This window comes from Perca fluviatilis, chromosome 12, assembly GCF_010015445.1.
Source record: "Perca fluviatilis chromosome 12, GENO_Pfluv_1.0, whole genome shotgun sequence".
In the NCBI taxonomy this organism is placed as follows: domain Eukaryota; kingdom Metazoa; phylum Chordata; class Actinopteri; order Perciformes; family Percidae; genus Perca; species Perca fluviatilis.
In genome coordinates, this window is record NC_053123.1 from 6,243,840 (window position 1) to 6,268,119 (window position 24,280).

Genomic DNA, 24,280 nt, shown 5'->3' on the forward strand with positions numbered 1-24,280 from the left:
TCTGTTTTGGTCTCCACCAACTTCTAAGAAAAAGATCTGGCTCTTAAGCAGTTAAATGCTGCACTATGTTCACCAGGTAGACTCTTACTTTGTCTACAGTATGTGCTGAGCAGGTAGTGCACAGTGGGTTTATCTGAGGTTTTTTTCATGGAAAATGGCTGACTTACTTAGGAATAAAACGGCAGCATGTTCTTTTTGAAGGGCAATGATAATGTGTTGAAGAAAATATTATCTTTAAGGTTAAGTGTTTATCAGAAGACTCAAGAGGGGAATTAAACAAATCTGTGATTCATTCAGTGGGTCACTTTATCAAGCACTGCCAAAAAACTAAGTTTTTTACGGTTATGTTGCCAACTGACATACACACCAACTGGACTTGGCAGTGAGTTGAGGTCAATAACCAATGAAAATGTCTGATAAAGAGGGATTGAACACTGTCACTTGAGGAGACACTGTATCGTTAAACGTAAGGAAACTTGCAGGGAGCTGATAAAAACCCTATAGTTATTTCAATTTTGTATATATACACACACAAGTTCTACATGTTGCCACTATAGCCATAAACATGCAACAAGATACTGCAGTATTTTAACAGACTCTTTGGGACTTGAAGGCTTACAGTAAAATGAGAATATATTCAGCTGTAATCAAGCCCTTGTAAGGTCTGGAGTTAAGCTTCTATCATTTAATATGTTTTATTTTCAGGGCCAGTAACAACAGCCTGGGAGAGAGAACAGTCAGTGTGAGTTTCAAGAAGATTCATTTTGCTTGAGTAAAAACACACATGCACTTATATTCTAACTGATATGAGACTTACAGTATTTGACCTAAACTGGTGTGGACATATGCCTTCCAAGGCTGTCTCTAAATTGTCCTCACAGGATCTTTGGAACGAAAACTAAGCCTGTCCTAATTGCTAGTGTATCTGGGAAAGTAACCACGGAACCTTAGTCTCCACAAGGCTTTCAAGATCACATGTAATGTAACAATAGAGGTACGGGTTTGGAAAAACAGTCCTCCCCTACAAGGGGCCCCACAGATTAAACTTTTGGCAGGAGAAGACAGAGGCAAGGCCAGCAGGCAGCGAGCACAGCCACATTATACCAAGAAGCTGTGAGAAAAGAGAGTGTTTGCTGCACTATAACCTTAACGCTTAAACGCATGCCTCGGGGCTTTTGTGACCCGGGACTACATTACACCCTGTCTAACTTAATTTAATTAAGCATTCATCTATCTGGTTTTCCTGAGAAAAAAAACAAAAAAAACGAGTGTAATATTTTCATTAACAGTTTGCTGGATGCAAGTCATAGCAGGTAATGTTGCTTTCTTTCTGTTTGGTGGCCTTGTTGTAAGATAAGATAAGGTAAGATGGACTTTAATGTCCCTGTAAGGAAACTTGTTCTGGACTCACTGTTACTATGAATACATGTTTGACTGATGAAAAACTTTGGCTACAATCAACAGTTAGTTAGGTGGAGGGATTTAATGACTGTAGGTGTGGAAATGAATACGTACCTGAGGCTACTGAGAATGAGTAATGGACCCTACCTGTCCAGCACCAAACAGCAGACAAAGTTAGTGCCTAGCTGGTGAACACAGTGGACACATCTTTTTACTCAGGAGCTTGTGGAGACCAAACACAGAGCTAAAAGTAGAGTTTGCCAAATCAACGTTACGATGTGACAACGTCAATCAATGATGTGTTTAAAGCGTGTTACACTGCCCCAGAGTGGCCAGAAGAATCAAAGAATGCAGGTTTGAAGCAAGGTAATAATTATAATGTTTTGGCTACTTGAGTTGTTCCACCAAACAGCTGCCTATTGACATATGGAGCGGACACATTCATTGCTTGGTGATAATTGCAGTAATTTAAACCATTGTTAATATATGATTAGTGCAGCTTTAATTAATGCATTAATTAGTGAATAATAATATAGCACACGTGTGTTTACCATAGACTTTATATTAAGAGGGACAACATGTCTCCACTTCCTCCCACTGTACAAAAGTGAAGCAAAAATATCCAACATACGGGTGCTGCCATGTTGTAATTTTGGAGCCATATTAGTGATCAAGAAGTGGAGGCGAGGTATCCAAGTCCGAACCATACACCCATCCGACAAAACGCGAGTCAACCACAGCTGTCAATCATGATGTTTCACCCCATTTATTAGCATCAAATAACTAATAGAACCCCAAACTTATCCGAAAAATCAAACATCCTCATGATCATAACTACCTAAAATGACAGAAACCATCTCTGGGAAACATTTAATTTGAGTGGTGCTTTGATTGGCCCATTTCCTATCTGCTAACATGGAGGGGGCGGGATTTATGACCTATACTATTAAGGAGAATTGCGGTCAATTTCAACACGTAGCTCTGTTGTTTGTAAATTTGGAGTGCTGTCAGTAGCGAGAAAAATGAAAACAATCGGTGTTGCCTACACCATGTTATCCTCCTCAGCACCCAGGAGACTGAAACTGGGTTTTAAATGTGCTTTTAGCCTTTTAACAGGTTCGAAATGTCATTAAAAGTGCCTACCCATGTGAAGTGATTCCTTCTGAGTGAACACTGTGAATCTGATTGCAGTAGATGTGAAAGAAATGCCTGAAAGTCGTGCTAATTCAGCTCTGTTTAGTTCCGGTGTTGATACTGCAAGACAGTGCTTCGGGACCGTCTACAAACTACAACACCAAAAAGAGATACAAAAATAGGCATATGCTTATTTTTTTAAATAAATGCTGTAGTACAACTAGCAGGAGACAAGTTATAATTGAGGTAAGTTCGGAGACACTACCTTATATAATCATTAAATTAATAAATATTTTTGTTGTATCTCTTTTCGGTGTTTGTAGACGGTCCCTAAGCACTCTCTTACTGCCGTCTCAACACTGGAACTAAACAGCGCTGAATTAACAGAACTTTCATGCATTTCTTTCACATCTCCAGCAGTCAGATTCAGTGTTCACTCAGAAGGAATCACTTCACATGGGTAGGCACTTTTAATGACATTTCGAACATGTTAAGAGGCTTAAAGCACATTTAAAACGTGCCCAGTTTCAGTCTCCTGGGTGAAAACTGTAGCAGGAGGATAACATGGTGTAGGCAACACCGATTGTTTTCGTTTTTCTCGCTACTGACAGCACTCCAAATTTACAAACAACAGAGCTACGTGTTGAAATCGACCGCAATTCTCCTTTAACCCTGGTGGGTACATGAGTGGTGTTAAGGGAGTATATTGTTTCAAGAAATCAACCTTTTCTCCATTAATATGCAAATATAGGCTGTAGCACCTAATTAGATCATATAATGCACACCAGGAACCAGTGGTGGATAGTATTAAGTGTCAAGAGTTTTTATGATGTGTCGCTGAGTTCTGTCTGTGTATTAAAGTACCTGTGCTTTCATGAAGTGACTTACTATGTCAAAATGGTATGTTGGTATTAGTAGAAAAAAAATTTAAACTCGGGGAAAGAAACAACAGGTTTCATGGCAGACAAATATCCCTTTTATTGAATTCTGCATCTACCCGGTGAAGGCTGATTGAGCAACCTGCCGTGCTTACCCAGCAGTTACAGGCATCCACACTTGGGAGCTGAAAAACTGTAAGGGCACCTTGCTGGTAACTGATGAGGGAGGGGAACATTTGTCACTCACTCCCACCTCTCCTGCTCTGAGACGACCACCCAATCCGGTCACTCTAGAACACTCGTCTATCCTTCAGGCTACAGCTTACTCTGAGGAATGGCTTTACCTTCAGCTTTCGGACTGCATCCTTTACGACTTCGGTGCCTTTTGGGGCTTCAACCTCTGTGTTTCCAAGGAACTGGAAAGAGAACAGAAAGGCATACTATGATATGACAGCAACACAGCAAGGACAGATACTAGTCGGCGTTTGGTGCACATAAAGATAACAAATACGGGTGGGGGAAAAAATTGATACAGCATAGTACTGCGATATTTTCCGTGGCAATGCTGTATCGATACAGAGATGCCAAGTACCGATCTGTTATTATATATGTGTTGGTTAGTTTGTCTGCTTGACAATCCCATTTTACAGCAATAAAATTGAAGTGAGATGAACAAACAGAGAAAATGTATCTTTTTAGATACAACATATGTTGACAAAGTTTCCTTTTGGGGACATCATTTGAAATTGGGAAAAATGTGCAGTTGGAAAAAAGGTAATAAATTGCTATATATTGCAGAATATTGCAATGTTTAAAATCGCAATAATATCGTATCGTGACATAAGTGTTGTGATGATTTCGTATCGTGAGGCCTTTGGTGATTCCCACCCCTAATAACAAAGAGAGGATATAAATGATTGTTATTCAGAAGTATGCATTCATTGGACATGATAGACACTTATTTCATAAATCAGGCCAGTAGGAGTGAATGTGTTATCGTCCTTCGGTCATAAACTGCATAAAGAATGAAGTCCTTTACATTAGCATACCAATCACTGGTGACATTTCAGTCGCTATCATCCATTATTTCTTATTCTAAGTTCAAATGAATGTAGATAGCATTTGTATTAAATTATCCATGCTCACATCCTTCAGAGACATACATTAACCACCCGTAACTTGCTTGGGTACCAAAGCATACGCACATGAGGAATATGCGCACACACACACACACACACACACACACACACACACACACACACACACACACACACACACACACACACACACACACACACACACACACACACACACACACACACACACACACACACACACACACACACACACACACGAGCAGCAGCACTTCTGCCAGTCACCAACAGATGGAGCCATTAACCTTTATGCCTGAACATGGTGTTTTCCATCTGGCAGCAGTAGTAGTAGTAATTGTTCCAGTCACACACACTGCTTGAGTGGCTCCTGAGCTTAATGTCTGTAGCCTGTTAAAATATCAGACTTCATAAACACTGGTGTCAGCCCCTCAAAGGTTGGGAAAAACAAAATAACAAAGTCTCCCACTGGAACTCAGCAAACAGCTCAGACAGACATGGATTGCCTTGACGACACAACAGAGTCTGTGTGAAGCTTTCCATGACTTGGCTTTGCTAATGTCCATTTAATCTTGCAGCTCGCCTTGCAGACAAACTGGCTAAGTATACATTTTTTATGGAATAATACAATAAGCAATACTCTGTTTTGCTCAACAGTCAAGCCTTTTTGAATGTCTCTGGTTCCGGATGTGATTTTCCCCTTTCAATATCTCAATACATTTCTTGAAATGCTAATATAAAAAGTTTTAAGCTTGGAACCAAGCCAACCAGCTATGAGATGAAAATATAAAATATGTGATTCGGCGCAAAAGAACATTTTGAAAAACGGCAAAAAAGGCAAAAGGTACAAGACTATGCACATAAGCGATCATATGCTTCAATGGTAACAGCTCCCTAGCCGTTCACGGGTGCGCTAAACATTTCCGTGGTAACAGCGAGCTCCACCAAGATAAGATTGCGAATAAAATATGTCTTTCTTAAAACAAGGTTGATAGCCTACGGACTTCTGGCTTCTACAGGTGCATAAAAGCTTTGTTTTTTAGATTCTCATAGCTCGTGGTCAGGCTACCTTGGATGGTTTAAACATTATGCCTAATAATCAAAATCCTCATGGAGAAAATAAATTTAGATTTTTACTTCTGGAACCACACTGATGAGCTCTATTCTGACATTGTGTGAAGCAGTGTGTTCATGCAAACATAAAAAAACACTGATATATACATATCAAATAAAATGAAATTTTGTGCAAATACCAATAACAGTCAGTGTCTACATGTAACCTTCAACTTCTTTCCACCTGTCCAAATGCAATGAGGCAGGAGAAACAACACCAAAATAGTTATCAATAGAGGCAGAAAACAGATTGAGGTTTTACACCTAGTGTCAGCTCTCTGCACCGGTGTGACAAATGTACTCCGCACACTTAAGGACATGTCTGAGAGCGCCGCTGACAGATGCCCGGAATAGAATGGAGAAAGCACTCGTTCTTGACCAGTGCATTCTGGGCTGCGACTGGGGAGGTTTCACAAGGGAGACCAAGCTCGGAGGCTCATCCATCAATTGGTACGTGCAGCTGAAAGACAAACCACCCCTGACCCGCAGTGACGAAACACGCGCTAGCTTAAAGGGAACGTGCACCCTTGGATGCAGCAATCTAACTAAATATGCACTTTGTATATGTCATGGCAGGTCTGAAAAGTTAATTGAGATGACACCGCGAGGAGAGAAAACTGCAGAGTTTCACCTCATTGTCTATGCACGGCTCACGCCTCCTGATTGATAGGTTCTATACATTTTTGGACACATTCTAGTGAAGTGCAGGATCTGTGTCATGTACAATTCAAATGACTTCTAGATGTGATATGATTGCTGATGATGGACACAGCGTAGGTGTGCGGGGGGGGGGGATACAACCCAGCCAATATTTAGAAGAGGTAGATTTGTCCCCCTCAAAAAATATTAACGACAGCCCCAAAAGAGCTAAAACATAAACGTTCAGGGCGCCCAGATAGCTCAGTTGGTAGAGCGGGCGCCCATATATTGAGGTTTACTCCTCGACGCAGCAGGCCCAGGTTCGACTCTGACCTGCGGCCCTTTGCTGCATGTCATTCCCCCCTCGCTCTCTCTCTCTCTCTCGCTCTCTCTCTCTCTCTCCCCTTTCATGTCTTCAGCTGTCCAGTCAAATAAAGGCCTAAAATGCCCCAAAAAGTATCTTAAAAAAAAACATAACCGTTCAATACAACAATGAAGTGAACAATACAGGAGAATCATTTGATAGTAATTTCCTTTATGTAAATAAAGACATTTCCAGCATAAATTGATGCAGAAAAGGCACAAATTGTTGCAGAAAAATTAACCACAATGCCAGAAATTAAGTTATTGATGCTCAAAATTGTATGGGGGAGGACCCCCAGACCCCCCAGTTATAATGTCCCCCCCCCACCCCCATGTTTAAAAAAAAAAAAAAACTACGCCACTGGGACACACTGATCCTACCAGCTTAGAATCCTCGACATTTTCTCTCTTCCTGTAGTAGTGAGGTCAATAACACTTGTAGATTAAAGAGGTCAGCAGAAACTCATTAGAAAACACCAATAGCAGCTTCCTACAACAGCCAAATACATACGGAGTATCTCAGAGCAGAGAAGTGGCAGAGCATTGAATCAGATGGGCTACAGGAGTAGATGACAGTCTCTAATCTAATCGCACCTCATAAAGCTGATTAAATTCAGAAGAGGAAAAATAATACCTGGACTGACAAATCCTGGATCCTGGGATAAACACCGAACTGCAGATCTGTCTGTAGAGGCTGGTGGTGTTGGAGGGTTTCTTAATACATATGTGGCCCCATGGTATCATTTTGGGCTGAAACTAGAGATTATTTTCATTATCGATTATAGGACTGTCCCCTCTTAGTCGATTAGTTGAGTCATCGGTTGATTTGTTCTTAGTCGACTAAGATTTCTTTAGTCGATTACAGATTTTGTATGCTTTTTCATGTTGAATGACTTATTTCCAAGAAAATCATGAGCACATCTCTGGTAAACAAGATTTAACTAGGGTTGGGTACCGAAACCCGGTTCCACTATGGTACCGGTTCCTACGCAAACGGTAGTATTCGGACCGGATTAGAACGCGAATTTCGGTTCCTCATTTCGGTTCCAACTGAAATATTTTCCCTCTGTCGCTCCGGACAGCGGCAGCCTCCTTTTTTCTTTCTCCCTTTTCTGCCGAGTGGCGCACGTGCCCGCTCGCGGTGTGAAGCGCGTGTCCACGCTATTCCCCCGACATGCACTCTACTATCACAGCTGATAGACGGCTTTTTGTACACGCTCTGAAACGAACGTAAAAATATCACACTTTCTCTGTAGTCTACCGTTAGCTAGCTACCGTATATGTAGGCTACTTTTAAAATGGCATATTTTCCCTCTGGGCTCACCAAAACGGACGTAAAAGCATATTAACCATTCACTGACTGCACGTGATCGCTAGTAAACATGACACTTACTCTGCTAGTCTATCGTTCAAGACAAGAGCCTGTAGCCTGGTGGTGGGGGAGGCGAGACAGCCTCCCCAAATTGTCTGCCCTTTCAAACTCCTACCTGGGTGTGTACAGACCTCTTGGACACCGTCTGAGAGAGTTTTCTCCTATGCAGTAGGCCTACATGCCATAAGTCAGGAGAGGTGTAGTATCTTGCCAGAGAAGGTAAATATGGTCATTTTTCTGCAAAAGAACGGCTAAAGTCTGAAGCTGGTTGGCATACCAACTCAACAACATTTATTTTGTTGTTACTTGTTAATAGTGTAACTGTTATTTGTTAAATTATTGTAGTTGTGTGTTAGGTGACTTAGGTTTACTTATTATATATTTAAGTACTTTAAAACGTTAATATATTGTTATATTTTTTTAAATAATAAAAAAATTCCAATAAAAAACTTCTTTTATATCATTTTTCAGTTTTTTTAAATATTTTCAGTTTTTCAAGAATCGGTTTAGGAATCGTTTAGGAATCGTTTAGGAATCGTTTAGGAATCGTTTAGGAATCGGAATCGTTTTAAAAGTACCGGTTCGGCATCGGAATCGTAAAAACCCAAACGGTACCCAACCCTAGATTTAACCCAGCAATTACAGTATAGCTGAACCAATTATTTGAATAATCGTGCGAAAATTCAACTGTTTTATTTTTTTTTTTGGGGGGGGGGTAATTATTTGAAGCCCAGAGTACACAGTTACTTGATTAAATGAGAAAACAATCAGCAGACTAATCATTTCAACTTGATTAAAAAAACTAAAAGTAATAATTGAATTGAATAATATCTTTACATCGTAATATATATTAAAAACTACAAACAGTGAGTTTTTAAACAATATTTACTATTATTTTGTGGTTGCTCAAAATGTGTCCCACATATGCGTCACCACCGTCAGATATTTATAAAAAGCAATAAAATCAGGCAACTACAAGGTCAACTACATTCCTGAGGACCCCATTTTCAAACCTTCAGCTCTACTGCATGCTTCAAGATCACTCAAGCTCAATAAATAAACATTACTTTTTTTAGATTATTTAGGCTTAAAGTAAATGTATGATGTTAGATCTTTTGAAAGGAGTACACGTACACGTGCAACAGTATAAAAAATTAACAAAAGTATTCAACATTTAACAGCTTATATTTGTACTAAGAATGCCAGATAATTATTTAAATACTCTAAATACATATTAGACCAAATTAATAAAAAATAATTTGCTTTTTATTGTGTCTGATGGTGTTGACAAAAACAAAGTAATAACTGGAAAAACTACAGCTCTATTTTATGAAAAAAATACAAAATGAGGAGGCTGCAATGGTACATTGCTGAAAGGCCAAGACCTTGGTCTATAATGATATACCTTCAGATTTTGTAATTCAACTAACTTTTTATTTTCAAAATTAAAACCTGTTTTATCCAAATTCCCAAGAATCAGTGCTACTGAATCCTTTACTTGTGTATTTTTCTTGTGGCCTTGGAAGTAGTCAAAGTTTAAAAGACAAGTCTAAAAATACTTAAATTAACTTTAGGTAATACCCACCATGTATATTGTTTTAACCGCAGATTGTAAAATAGAGAGAACATGACCTCAGTGATCTCATTAGTAGCTACAGTGCTGCTTTCCACTATGTGCCATGTCACAAATCATACTTCATCTAGCTTTAGTTCCGCAAATCTGACAAAAAGGTAGTTTAGAAGTGCCATCAAATCGAAATTATTCAAGACACGGAAGATTGATATGACCTTGTTAAATCAATGGATTAAATAATTTAAAAAATTCTGTCTTTTCTTGAGGGATCCTTCTCTTTTCTAACTAGCTAGACGATTGTGCAGTGAATTACTAACTGCGCTTATTTTTTAACAATTCTGAGTGCTTTAAAACAGAAAGAATAGGCCAAGCACAGTCTCAGCACTTTGGCTGACTCATTCCCTCCAAATCCTTCAGTGATGAGTGGTGTACTCAGATCTCAGCAAATTCAGCCAGACAGGCAACTCATCAGTGAAAGCCGACAAAATGCAGACAGTAAGGGAACTGACAGTATTGCTTTGATTTTAGAGATGTGTCCTTTGCCAGTTCCGCCGGTTTCTTTGCTGCATACAGTAAGGGAGATGCAGCAGTTTGGGGGATGCGGTAGTTTTCGAGCTCTCCCTCAATTTCATCATAACATTTCTGAAGCTCAGGATGTAGGCTGACAGATCCGCTGCCTCGCAGGAGAGAAAGTTTTTGTCGAAATGAAGAAGAAAACCCGTCTGACAGAGAATTGCTCCCCAAAGTAGACAGTCCTCCCTTCAAGATGTGTTTGTTGGATAAGTGAAAAAAATACTTTTGAATAAGTGTTTTGTCGCAAGCCATGTTTCAAGTGTGCCGTTTCATTTCAACTTCCTCTCGTGTCGAGACCAGTTTTGGCTCCTTTTGACAGAAGCGTGAGTCACTTCGCATAAACATCCCACGCTCACACTCATTTATGAATAAAAAATAAATCAAGAAGGCTAAAACACAGAAAAAATCTTTTAAATTAAAGTTTGACAAGTTTGACTTTTCCCCCTATCACAGCACTGAGGTAAAACAGCTTCTCCGGAAGATAAATACTAGAATATTACAATATACAGTTCTTACTTAATGGGTAACTTCAGTATTTTTTAACCTGGACCCTATTTGCCCATGTTTTTGGGTCTGTGTCTGATGGTAACAGTTTTTTTTTTTTTTTTTAAATTGGTCTAGTATTAAGCAAGACAGCTGCAGAAACAAGCTGCAATGTAACGTTTATGGGAAATTGTGCACCTTCAATTATCGTCCACTAAAAGTGAATGTTTTGTCGCCGACATGATCAGATTATTATTCTTAGTGTCTGACAATTATAGAAAGGATCTCTACAGAAAAAGACACGTTTTATAAAGAGTAATATATTTTTTTGTTTAACATTAAAAACTATCGCCAAACCCACTAGACTCCACTTAAATAAACAGTAAATTTATCATCATAAAACACGTCATTCAAAGTCTACAGAAACAAAATAAAACTATCAAAAGTCGTCTTGGTTTGTCTTTCCACTGTTCCAATAATCACCACTCTGGTTTGGTTGAAATTAACCCTTAATTTAGGGTTAGGGTTAGGGTTAACCTAACCTCACCCTAACCCTAAAAGTACTGTTTATTTATATGGAGTCTGGTTAGTTTGGCAATGACAATATCAGGGCTTTTCCTGATTAAACAAAAAGGAGCTTACTCTTTACACACTCACTGCCCTTAGTACACTTACAATAACAATCTGAGCCTGTCAACGGCAAAAAAAAACAACCTTTTAGTAGATTTTAGGGTACACATTTGCCCCAAAGGACTACATTGCAGCCTGGTTTATGGCTGCTGGTTGCAGCTTTCTCGCTTATTTCTGGATCAGTTTCAAAGATTGTTGTTTACTTTATTCATGCACCAATGCTTGGGAAATTTGGGTCCAGGTTCAAAAATACCGAAATCACCCTTTAAGATGCGGTGGGATCCAAATAAAAATGATTAAATATCCATATTATCACGCAATTCTTAACTTAAGTTACTTGGAAATCAAATTGATGATGTAAAGGGTGACTCCATTAGGTGCTATGCTAATCAGCCATGCCAATATGCCGGACTTTGCACTTTGTGAGTTGCTGTCCTCAACGAAAGACCTGGCTGTCTCAGAAGAAATGCATCATGGGACACCTGGACTGAATGGCGTGATAGGCCTGACAGAGAGTGAGCAAATGAGCAGTAAAAAAAAAAACAAGAGAGAGATTTTGTTTTGTTTCTGTATTTGACTAGTAAAGCCTCTCACCATTGTTTAACAGCAAAATGGCCCTCTGGTCTTTTTTCTGTGTTGAATTGTTTACAGTCACAAAGCTCTGCAACAGTCAGAAACATACCTTGGCATTGTAGGGGATGTAGTGCTTGGCCAGTGCTTCCGGGGTATGCATCCATGATTTATCTGAAATGATACAAAGAGCTCACTTAATAAATCAATGGTCTTATCCGATAAGATATGGCCGATACACAGTGTTGGGAGTAACCTGTTACAAAAGTACCACAGTTACAGTAATGTAGTCCTTTTTGCTGTAATGCAGTAATATAACGCATTACTGATTAATTTTTAGGGTTGCTACACGTAACATTATTACATTTTATCAACGGTGGAAAGTAACGATACCGTACCTCAATACAATTCTAAGGTACTTTTAATTAAGAATTTTCATTTTCTCCTACTTATTAGACTACTTCTACTCCACCACAATTCAGTCAAGTAGGCCTATTATACATTTTATTTTATAGCTTTAGTTACTTTGCATATTCACATTAATAATACAAAATATTATGAATAAACTATGATCTATTAAAGTGGATAATGATGAGACTTTGTTGATCCCGTGGTGAAATTCATAAGCTACCTGCCAAGTCATACCTGCGCGGTTATTTTGGCGAAAGTAACTCAAAACTAGTCATGCAAAAGTAGTGTAAAGCATTACAATTCAGAGACAATAATATGGTAATATAACTAATTACTCTCAAATGACAGTAATTAGTAATCTGTAACGTATTACATTTTGGAAGTAACTTGCCCAACACTGCCGATACATCTACATAGTTGGTCAAAATAAGTGGTAAAAAAAACAGACATTCTGTACAGCCCCAGTTTGGTTGAGGGACACTGAATGTGAACATAACGTAAGCAAAAAATGTGTACTAGGGTTGGACATGTCTACCGAACTGGCATATGACAATGTCCACAGTGAAACATCACGATGGACAATGACATCATTGTCTGGGGTAATGTGCTCAAATAAAAAAATGATAAAAATTGAATATGAATATTCAGGCATCTATCCTCTCTGCTGGGCTGCTTGCCTGAGTGCTAAGCACTCGGACTGGGGATGTGGGCTACGTGACTCATCTGAACTGAAACTAAAAGTGAAATCATAGGGGCACAAAAGCGGCTACAGGAGCTATATCTACCACCATTAAGAATTTAGGATGTCTGTCATCTTATCAATTGTGAGGTTCTTTTGCCAGAAATTAGTGCGTTCCATAGACCTGTAAAAATAAGTGCTGGTTGTACCAGTAGCTCTTGCTCTCTTACTCTCTCACACACACTCACGCTCTCCCTCTCTTTGTTTTTTCTCACCCTCGGGGGCGTGTTGTCTAGAGGCAATATGCAATTACAGCTATCCTAGTCGGGATCAACGATTCCAGGATAATCCATGGAACATCCACTCTCTGGGTGTTGCTGTTCTTAAACTTCAAGCTAGCAAGCTGCACGCTGAAAATGGCAAGTTTTGAATAATATTTGGATCGTGCAACAAGGTAGGCCAGGTTCTTTCGGGGAATGACTGTAAAGATGTATACAGCATTTCCCCTAACTGGGGCGTTTTGGGACCGATCGGGATTGCTGTGGACAAAGTAACGTTACACAGGGCAATATACTAAAACAAAGTTTATCCAGTATTGTGTGAACAGTTAACTTCATTTAATATTTTATGTGCCAATTTATTTTATCGGGGTACAAATGTTCCACCAAAACAAGTTCCTTCCCGAGACTGTTTAGCAGAGCCACTGTCGCTGCATCTGGAGCTTAGCGCCGCCCAGGACCATTGTTATTGGGTTAAAGAAATGCAAACAACCCAGACCCTTTTTATCTCCTATCTGGGAAAGTATGTGTGGTGTAGCCAGACCTTTATCCACAGTGCTCTGGAGAGGTCTTTAACTATCAAAACTGAAAAAGGAACAGCATGAGTGTTTACCTGCAGTTGCACTTGCAAATTATTACTTTTTAAGCAGGCAATGAAAGCCATTAGCACGGTGTTGGTGTGGACATCACGATGGCTGTTGGGCATCGCAGATGGACGATGACATCGCTCATCAGACCAACCCTAACGTGTACTTGGAACCAAGGCTGGCAAGATTAAAAAGAGGAGACTGGGATTCCTAGAAAGTTTTGTGCTCAGCGATTGTCCGGTTTGTTACACATTGAGAGATGGTAGTTGTGTTGTAGTTAACAGTTTCAGTTATAATTAACACTAGGGCTGCACAATATACTGTATATATATATATATATATATGTATTTTATTATCATCATTGGGATATCAACTTCCGCAATAAACACATGGCAAAAAGCTGCGACATATCGCAAAAGACACTCAAGAGATTCTTTGTGTTAGATGAAAGAAAATATCTGTAAAAAACTGCATTTTAAAATGTAAATGCCATTTTTTCTAGTGGTGCCATATATATATATATATATATATTCAATTAAAGTTCAATTTGTTCAATACAAAAATGTTGGAAGCTATTGCTTTTCATTTGTTTTAATTCAACAAGCAAGTTGTTGTATTCTAGCAGAATAATGAAAGTAGCAGTAATGCAAAACTGAGTAGACTTTAATATCTCTTTATTTATTGCAGGTAATGTTGGTATAGCGTTATTCAACAATGTTATCGCATAATTTCCTCATATCGTGGAGTCCTAATTAACACAGAATCAGTCTTTGGAGATCACACCAACACAAAATGAGCAGTGGGGTCAGAGCTCATTAGGAGTCGTTGATAGGGTTCAGCATTTCTTGATCATCCATTCTTTTCTTCCTTCATTTCCTTCTCCTACGCGGCTTATTGCCCTGTTCATGATTCCTGTGATAAAAGATGGATGACCGTGACCTCGGGGGGCACTCGACTCCTGTAGGTTGATTACGTTAATCAAGACTTTTTTTGCAAGGTGCAAATGTGTGAATCAACTTCACCGTGTCCTCTGCACAAGTATGCTAATGACTTTGTTCACATTGATGTTGTTGGCTAAGTGGCTTTAATGAATTTCAAAGTCTACTCTAATTAGTGTTCCTTTGGTGCCCCGCATTGGCTTAATTGTGATTGCTTATGTTTGCCAATCTCCCATATTATTTACACGCTAAATAACAGGCTTACTCTTGACGTGCAAAGGAAGTCGTGTTTAATTCTTCCGGTAATCTGTCTGATGGAAGGAACTAATGACACAGGTAAAACAACCACTTAGACAGAGATGGTAACTTTGTTCCACTTTTTCAGACACTGCATGGTAAAGTGGGGGCCTTTTCCTCTACGTACATGGTTTTCCTTTTAACTTTACCTAGCAGCTGTGCAATGAGATTATCCCTGCTTGCACCTTGCAACAGTCTCCTCCGAAATGCAATTAGTTTCCTACAGGGACTCTTGAATGAAAGTCCATAGAATAAATGATGTATCTCCTCCTTTATTGTACAGCTAAGGAGGCTTAGACACTGAATTCCAAGAAAGAGAGGAAGGAGGGAGGATGGAAGGAGGAGAGTGGTGAGGGCTGACACAGCGGCACGGCAGGTAGGCTGACTTTTTTTTTTTTTGAGGGGGGTCAACACACAGTGTTCTGATTAAAGAAGGGGAAGGTGTGAGTGTGTGTGTATGTGTGTACTTATTTCTCTCACTTTTCTGCATTAAAAGGCAATAACGTGAGCACACCAGGTCATAGTTCCTTCATGCATGTTACACTCCAGCAACGACTGTTAGTAGGAATAGCTGCTAGGGCTGCACAATATGTTCATGTTTTTTTTATTTATTTTTATAGTCTTCGTGATATCAACTGCCGCAATAAACACATTGCTTCATATCGCGAAAGACACTTTTGCGTTATTAGAAAGAAAATACCAGTAGAAAACTGCACTTTGAAATGTAACTGTCACTCTTTTGTTAGTGATGCCTTTTATATTCAATTCAATGCTCAATTTGTAAATAAAAAAATGTTGGAAATGTTCCATTTCATTTGTTTTAAATTCAACAAGCAAGTTGTTGGATTTAAGCGGAATAGTGAAAGCAGCAGAATTGCAAAAGTGAGTACACTTTAATATGTTTATTTATCGCAGGTAATATCATTATCGCAAAATTCAACGTTATCGGATATTTTCCTCATATCCTGCAGCCCTAATAGCTGCCTTCATCTTTCCCCTGTCCCATCATGTGGTTGGCTATGTCTGAAAATGAGTATTTCATAATTTTTGATCCAGTGATTACAAATCGGTGATGTTATAACCATGTGGCTTATAACCAGAGTCAAACGGAATCTGCAGATTTTTGTTCCAGTTTTCAGCGGTGATGCAGAATGAAAATCTAGCAGATTTGGCGGATTGCTTTGTCTACCTAGGGTAAAGATGTGTTAACATTAAGTTTTATTTTTATTTTTTCATTTGTTTAAAATCTGTGGAAGATTAAATATCCTATAGATCTGCAAAAAGTGCACAACACATGAGGACATTGGTTTCACCCAAGACCAGGGTGGTGTTGTAAGTCTTGTGTGTAGTGTGTGCACATGTGTATGGTAGCGTTGGGTTGCCTCTTAGCAAAGGGCTTTTATTGTGAAAGGTCAGAACAGAAGGGGTGAAGAAGATGTAATGCCGTTGAGAATGTGGCAATGAAGAGTTAGTAGTCTAGGTTCAGACTACAGAGCCTTCTTGTTATTATTGTATTACCTTCGTAAGTATAGGCGCTCGGCTACAGTAGTATATTTAATATTTAAAAATTCTAATCTTGATAACAAAACCCATTTTACTAAATCGGATCACTGATCACTGTAATTTTAACAAACATTACACATACCTTTTTTGAAACCTAATTGCATATCTGTCTGTACAAAAGGCTCAGGAGCAGTGATAGGCTCTTATCTGCCTCAGCTGCAGATAACACAGATGCTAATACTGTATTCACATGAGCAGTCTTTGCAACAGTTTGTGGATTTATTGATGGTTTGATCTATTAGACCTTTTTCACACACACATCCACACACACACACCCTCTCCTTAACAGCTGTATTTCCCTTTATCTCCCATTCTACTGCGAATCCAGGCATCGACGTGACAAAAGGGTCTTCACGGTCAATGAGATATGAAAAGAGAATAACTACTACAGTTTTCTAAAGTCCTTCCCTAAAAAAAAACAACTATTACATATCATTACATACTCACTCTTCAGCTTTGATAAGAATGCAAGTACGTTCAAAATAAAATACCTCACTGAAGAAAAGTAAAACAAGAAGCTTTCAAAGACCAGATATAGCTCAGGAGCTTTTGTTCTCAAAGAAGCAACATGTTGCAGCTAATGGCCTAAGAAAAAAGTGTTTAGCATCCTCTAAATTACCCACTGGATTAACTCAATTAAATAGCTTTTTTCTCTAATGACTAATCCATTGCTGTGGTTGCTTTCTTTTCAGCACTTTGCAGTTTTATCACCTCACTAAGTGCAGTACTAGTAGAATACAAATAAGGAACCATGTATTAGAAGTTATACAACATCATTTCTATTACTACTACTACTACTGATATAGACAAACATTTAAAACATTATCTTTTCTAACTCATATTTCTAACTTATAAGTGTGGTCACCCCTTTTTAACATTCTCTGTGCTCAGCTCTTACCTTATAGAGCTTTAGTGCTGCACTGTAAGAGCACCATTTCTCTATAGGGCCTCCAAAAGTGGGCAGGCAATAACCTAATTCACTGCCGTGCTCAATCAATGACGCACAATGACTTTTGCTGGGAATGCACAGTTCTCCATCATGCAGAAGACAGCTTCAAATGGGCTCCAAGCAGAAAGGACCTGCACCACCCTTCCACTGAGGCCCAATAGGACAGTGTTCCTGTGATGGTGAACCGTTTGAAACTGTGTGGGCACAAAAATCCATCTGCTTCCAAACATCAACCGCTGTTTGACATAAATGGTGAAATGCAACATGTTGCACAGTGACAGGGTGTCCTTTGAGAGAATCTCACTTGAGGTTTCGTCTGCGCCATGAACGGTATTTAGAGAAACATCACAAGCTCCCTACAATTGAATGTAATTCAATACAACAACGCTGCCATCTACACCTTCAGCCTGACCAGGGTTGTTGCACACCTTTTGAAATCAAACGTAATATTTTTTAGGCCCACAACAGGGAAAACTTAATACTCTTTCCACAGCACAATTAATGCACATTATGGCTGAGCGTTAGGTTTGAAATCTACTTGCCAATATTTATACGGATATTTTCCTATGTAACAATCATATGTTACACTTTACATAAGACAAAACTGTGTTGTTTTTCTTTTTTTTTTTATTACAATTTTAAATTACAATTTCTTTTTGCAATTGCTAATTTCGACAATATTGTGAAAAACAATAAGGCTGTTCTGGTGGTTCTCTCACTCAGACTCACTCACACTAATAGGGTATGCACATCCACATTAAGAGACATACACGTTACAGTATATCTACCTTTCATTCAGCTCCAGCTAAGCAGTCACCAAATTTAAAGTCTGCTCCTTTCCTTTATGTCGTTTATGTTAGGAAAAGCACAGGTGTATTCAAAACCATTACTGATGGCTGCGTTCCACTTAGGAGAGGTCCTGGTATTGTGCATGCTGACTCACTGAAATAGCTTACGGGGACACTTGATGGAATTAAGCCATCGTTAAGGTGATCAATTTCAGCTGTGCTTTTCCTACTACAACAAGTCAAAAATGTCTGCTGTGAAAAAGGTCCAATGGCAGTTGCAGCTCTGCACTCAAAACATTATTATCCAGATTCTAGGAACTATCAGTAATACAATAGGGCTTTTGTTTTCTCTGAAACCCCCTTGCCAACTGTCTTTAGCTTCACATCATCCGCACTGTTTTTTGTACTTCTTTAATCCTGTTACCTGGAGACCTACCATAATGAAAAGTAAGACTTTAAGACGTTTCTACGGATCCGTGGGAACCATGTCTGACAGTAAAAACAGAATATTATAAGGTTCACAATGGTAGGGTTACCATATTGGATTAAGTGTTCAGGCTTTTGTGTCAAGCTCCTGTAAGTTCATCTAATTCCACTTCTCTATTACGTTGCAAAGCTCTTGAAAGGGTTCACTCAATTTAATGTGTAGATTAAATGCAGAACACTTTGCTGGTCGGTACAGGGCCCATTCAGGGCTAATACGGATTACATAAGAGCCAGAAAAGGAAATGCTTAATAGTCATATGGCTTTCTAAGCCAGCATGATCAGAGCAGACATTCAGGCAATGAATGGTGGTGACGGCGCAGTGGGTATGACACACACATACCTTTGGTGTTGGAGACCTGGGTTCGATTCCCACTGTGATACACCAACCACTGTGTCCCTGAGCAAGACACTTAACCCCTAGTTGCTCCAGAGGTGTGCGACCTCTGACATATATAGCAATTGTAAGTCTCTTTGGATAAAAGCGTCAGCTAAATGACATGTAATGTAATGACACACATACTGTAATGCTCTGGACTTTCCTTTTACACCAGTGTCCTTCCAATCAGACAGGCATTAATTACATTTAGGGGATCAATGTATCTGGCCTCAAAGCAAATCACAAACTATTAATTATGGCTTGCGTAATATTTGCAGGGTACATTTCGTAACCGAGCATAATTTACACTGTATTTATATTGCCCAGTAAAGCCATGAGGGAATTAAAAAGCTTGTGTCCTTAGCATCTGATTTTCTGTATCAGTGCTTTTTGTTGAGTCAATCATATTGATAGATAGAGGACATCTCTCCTTAATAAAAAAAAAGTTTAAAAATGATGTGGACATCACAATCCAGATGAATAAATCCATGTAACCATAACAAAATCATCCCTGCAATCACGTTATTTGATTTGGTTTGACCAGCTATCATACTGTACCTAGTGACAACAAATCTGAAATGAGTCACTGTTGGAAAGTGAGAAAATAAACATGGAAGATAAAATTGGTTCTTTATTTTGTTCCAGCAGTTGAATAACACACAATAGCGACGGATGAATAAACTTGAGAAAATATGTCTCACAAAGATAACTAAGTATAGCTCTGTTTCCTGCTGCTGTAAGAGAATCTAGGGCAACCGGTGCACTGTCCTCGTCTACTGTATAAGCCTCACAGTGCATCGGGCCATTAGATCCAAGCTATTCTACTGCACTGACATGACTAATCTTCAGCTACCTTCTGTTGCTGTGACAGAATTGTAAAATATGTTTCACTGCAGTCAATCAGCTCAGATATGATGCAGCACTTTATAATGACCTGCAATGAAATGAACCCAGGTTTCTGCAGTTAGATACCAAATACACCCTGTGGATTCAGTGTGTGCATCCCATCACTGATAGAATTAATAAGTCCGGGAGTTTGCTAATACATCACCAGGACACAATTGGGACACTATAACTGGACAGTCAACAATTTGTCCTCATCTTTACTATTAAGTTCTACAGCTACTTTGTAACCTTTGTATGTTATTGCACTGTACAACAGGTAAACTATATCAATACTCAAATTAAATATGTGAATAGTGAATAGTTAACGTTTTGAAGTGAATTTTTGTTGTTGCATATTCATAGATTCTGGATTGTTCAAAGAAGGAGAAGTAGTGTAATTCTAAGATTTCTTTTAATCAGGTTGACTTTTGTGTGGGGAAACAATAGCAGACACACATTTGTAATTCTATCCGTCTTAAAACATGCCTGAAATTTACATTGTACGGAATCTGACTGTTGTTCAGGTTTATTAAAAATAAGTAATAACCACAATGTTGATAATCTTAAAGAAAATATCCACCTTAACATCCTAACTGGATAAAGGAAAACTTGACTTCTATTTTAATGTTCAGCAGATAAGTTAGCCAAACGAGACCAAATAAATATGTAGTTTTTAAATATAGGAAATATTGTGCAGCTTTTGCCAACTCAGACTGTTAATAATTTTTAGGTAATCTACACAATACGCCTATGTGGAAAATGAATAGAGTAAATCGGGTATTTCAGGCAATTTACCCTGCAGAGATCTGAGGAGCAGTTAACCATAGTCCTCACAAATCCACCGCAGTTTAGAATTCCAACACAAAGAAAGCATTAGGTAACGGAAATCCAGCCGAAAAGAAGGACATCCGGCGGGATTTCCGGCAGCAACGGGGCAATCCCAGAAGTGGAAAGTCGTGGATATAGACTGTAAACCACCCAGACCTCTCAGGTGGTCTGGGACAGCTCTGCTTTCTGTCTCCAGAGTCTGAACTAAATACAGATAAGCAGTTTTTATGCACCACATATCTGGAACAAACTCCCAGAAAACTGCAGGTCCGCTGCAACTCTCAGTTCTTTTAAATCAGGGCTGAAGACTTTTCTGTTCGACGCTGCCTTTTTCAAGTAATTGTTCATGCACTGTCACCCTTATTATTGTTATCATTTCATAGCTGTCTTTAGCTGTTTTTATATTCTCTTTAACAGATGTTTTTAACTGCTCTTTAATGTTTTATATAAAGCGCTTTGAATTTCCTTGTTGCTAAAATGTGCCATACTAATAAAGCGTCATTGCCTTGCCTTGCCTATATTAATGAGGTTAGACTAAATATTAGAAGCACCTCTCGTTATAAGCCAAAACAATTCAACAGCACCACAGAATCAACAGATCTGTATAACAAAAACTCAATATAACAACCTTCATGAATGTAGGATTTATTCAGGGCTGTTGTATTTCAGCCAGGTGTATCTAACAAATAGTGTGAATACTATACATTATTTAGAAGGTCAGGAGCTGCCAAGTCATGCCATCACTTTAAGAGACGTGTCAAACTCAAGGCACGTGGGCCAAATCTGGCCCCTCGCAGATTTTAATCCAGCCCGCAAATCAATTTAGATTCACAATACATTTTGGCCCCAGCTAGATGTGGGCCAAACCGAAAAGATGGGACACAGTTTTTCCACCTGTAATTACGCAACACTCAAAGCATTTGGCAGATTTGCTGACTCTGAACTCCGAAATTCCCACAGAACCAGAGAGTTTGCATATTCAAACCTGTGAAACAGGTTGTTGTGAGTCGGGTTGCCTCCTTTGAAAAATGTAATCACAATGATTGTTTTGCTTGACTTGCTAAACTCTATGGGCTAGATTTATCAAGCCGTTTGCGCCTGTTTCCAGGCGCTAATTGGTCACAAAGACGGACGTAACCGATGCGGGCTATTTACAAACAGGGCGCACTTGGGTAAAATCGCAGATTGTCTGCCACATGAACGAGAAGAGACAAGTTGCGCTTTCAATATGCGTTCGTGGGAGGGTCGTGGGAAAAGTGGGAGTTCCACCCGAAAAGGTGGGAGGATAAGTGCAAAGTGCACCTAATTATATATTCCGTGGTATTTACAAAGACTGTCAGTAAGAGCGCGCCTCTATTCTGCGGGGGAAATTCTCCGCCTCTTTAAAGCAGGTCTAAACCAGCCGCAATCGAGTTTCCTCGTAGACCTTTATGCCGCTGGTGAAATGGCAACAGTAATTTGAGCAAGACGAAGACATAAGCGAGGCTGAAAATATTTTTAACACAAGAATCACACTTTGTCAGTGAACACAACATCATTTAGCGTTACAGATCAAGCAGCCATGCAATATTAGAGTTACTGGAAGAAATCAAAGATGAAATTGAATCTCCCACTCAGCGTTCACATCCCATTCCAGCAGTTGTTAAACTCCTCGCTACATTACAAATATTGGCATCAGGATCATTTCAAACAGTCCTAGCATCAGCAGTGGGAATATCGCAGTCTGCACTCAGTCATATCATAGCACCAGTACCGCTTTGCTACAGCGCAATTTACGGTCTAGTGGGCGGAGAAAGACGCTGATTGCCTGATGGGTGTCAGGGTTGATAAATACTACGCAAAATGTGGAAGCATAGCGTGCGCTATTACCGAACTCGCATAAACAGACGCAGCGCAAACTGTGCTAGTGTTAGTAAATTAGGCCCTATGATGGCTAAGGAACTTTTTTGCTGACTTTTTTAGAGCAAAGATATAAGACTCTTTTTATTAAACAAAAGCATGTCAATAACTATACATGTCTGACCCTTGATGTGATTCTCTTTTTCCATCGTGGCCCTTTGTGAAATTGAGTTTGACACCCCTGCTATAAGAGGTCACAGTAGGCTCCGTTATTGGTACAGACCTTATATGAGTTCTGTAGTCTAAACTGCTGCTCTGTGGCTCACCAGAACTCTGTCCAACTGTTAAGTGAAAGTCACATCCAAGAGCATGGGGCAATAAACACAGGAGATAAAAATGATCAAGATCTCTGCTGGCATTACCTGCTAGACGTGATCACGTCCACAAAACACAGGCAGACACAGATAAAGGGGGAGGTAAATCAGTGGAGCGGGCATGTTGTCAGTGCCAGCCTTCACTCCCACAGCCAAGAGAAGTCGGAGCAGTCAGGAGACGTACACAACATTAGAAAGGCATTGCCGCTTTATACACAGTTGCTTAACTCTTACAAAATCATAAGTAAAAGAATGAGAATCAAGCTGGAACCATCCTGCAGCATTCATCCAAACCACCCTTGTGTATTAAGACTAAAACCGCCATAGCCAAGGTCTTTAACTTTGGGGTTAACAGATTTGAATGAATCCATCTTGGGGAAGCTATGTTTCTCTCCTGCCCTTGCCTTTCTACCCATTCCTATATTGACATAATGATAGAATAACCTTTATTCAAACAACATTTAACGGTTGTTTTTCACAAAATACACCCATTATTTATTAACGTTGGTACTCTCCTCTGCAGCCAAAATGACGCATTTGCATGATGGCCGTACACGCCCACTGAGACAATAAATGGAACACCGAAACTAATTTGCACGCCAATATTCACTCACATGTACTTATAATCCCATTGAGGTATGTAGGCCCACAGTATTCATCTTTTCATATGTGTAAAATAAATGAAAGAAATGAAAGCAGAAATGAAAGCAAAACTAATCACACTTTCTGACTGACTATAAAAGCTGTGTCCTATGTGTGCGCCAAGCAGTATAATAATATCGGGAATGCAATTTATGCGAGTCATTTCAACAAAATAAATGGTTTTATTTTAATTGGCTGGTGTGGATGTAGGCGATCAGATGGCAGGTTGTGTGTTGAATTGGAAGACTCACTGCACACGGGAGAGACAAATATAAATGAGGAGGGAACTTATTGTCATTACTTCCTTAGACAAAATTTGATAATGTAATAATTTGCAGTGGAATTATGTTTACAATTTAGTTTACATGACAAAATACAAATGCTGAAATTGATAATGAATTTTTCAGCATTTGTTTCATGCCTTTTAGGTTTTTGCACGGCTGAGCACTCAAAACAGCTACTCAAGATTCATGTAAGACTTAAATATTTTATTTGCAAAATGGAGCCAACTAATTTAC

General features: G+C 39.2%; 1 protein-coding gene across 8 annotated transcripts in view; it reads right to left on the reverse strand.

Annotated features, from left to right (window-relative positions):
* gulp1a (GULP PTB domain containing engulfment adaptor 1a) overlaps positions 1-24,280 on the reverse strand; it is a 101,973-nt gene that overhangs the window by 10,534 nt on the left and 67,159 nt on the right. For all 8 annotated transcript variants that reach the window (XM_039817714.1, XM_039817713.1, XM_039817711.1 and 5 more), the window contains 2 exons: positions 11,954-12,015; positions 3,758-3,829 (listed from right to left, as the gene is read on the reverse strand). In XM_039817714.1, the coding sequence (XP_039673648.1) occupies positions 3,758-3,829; positions 11,954-12,015 (134 nt within the window). The remainder of the gene's footprint in view (positions 1-3,757; positions 3,830-11,953; positions 12,016-24,280) is intronic.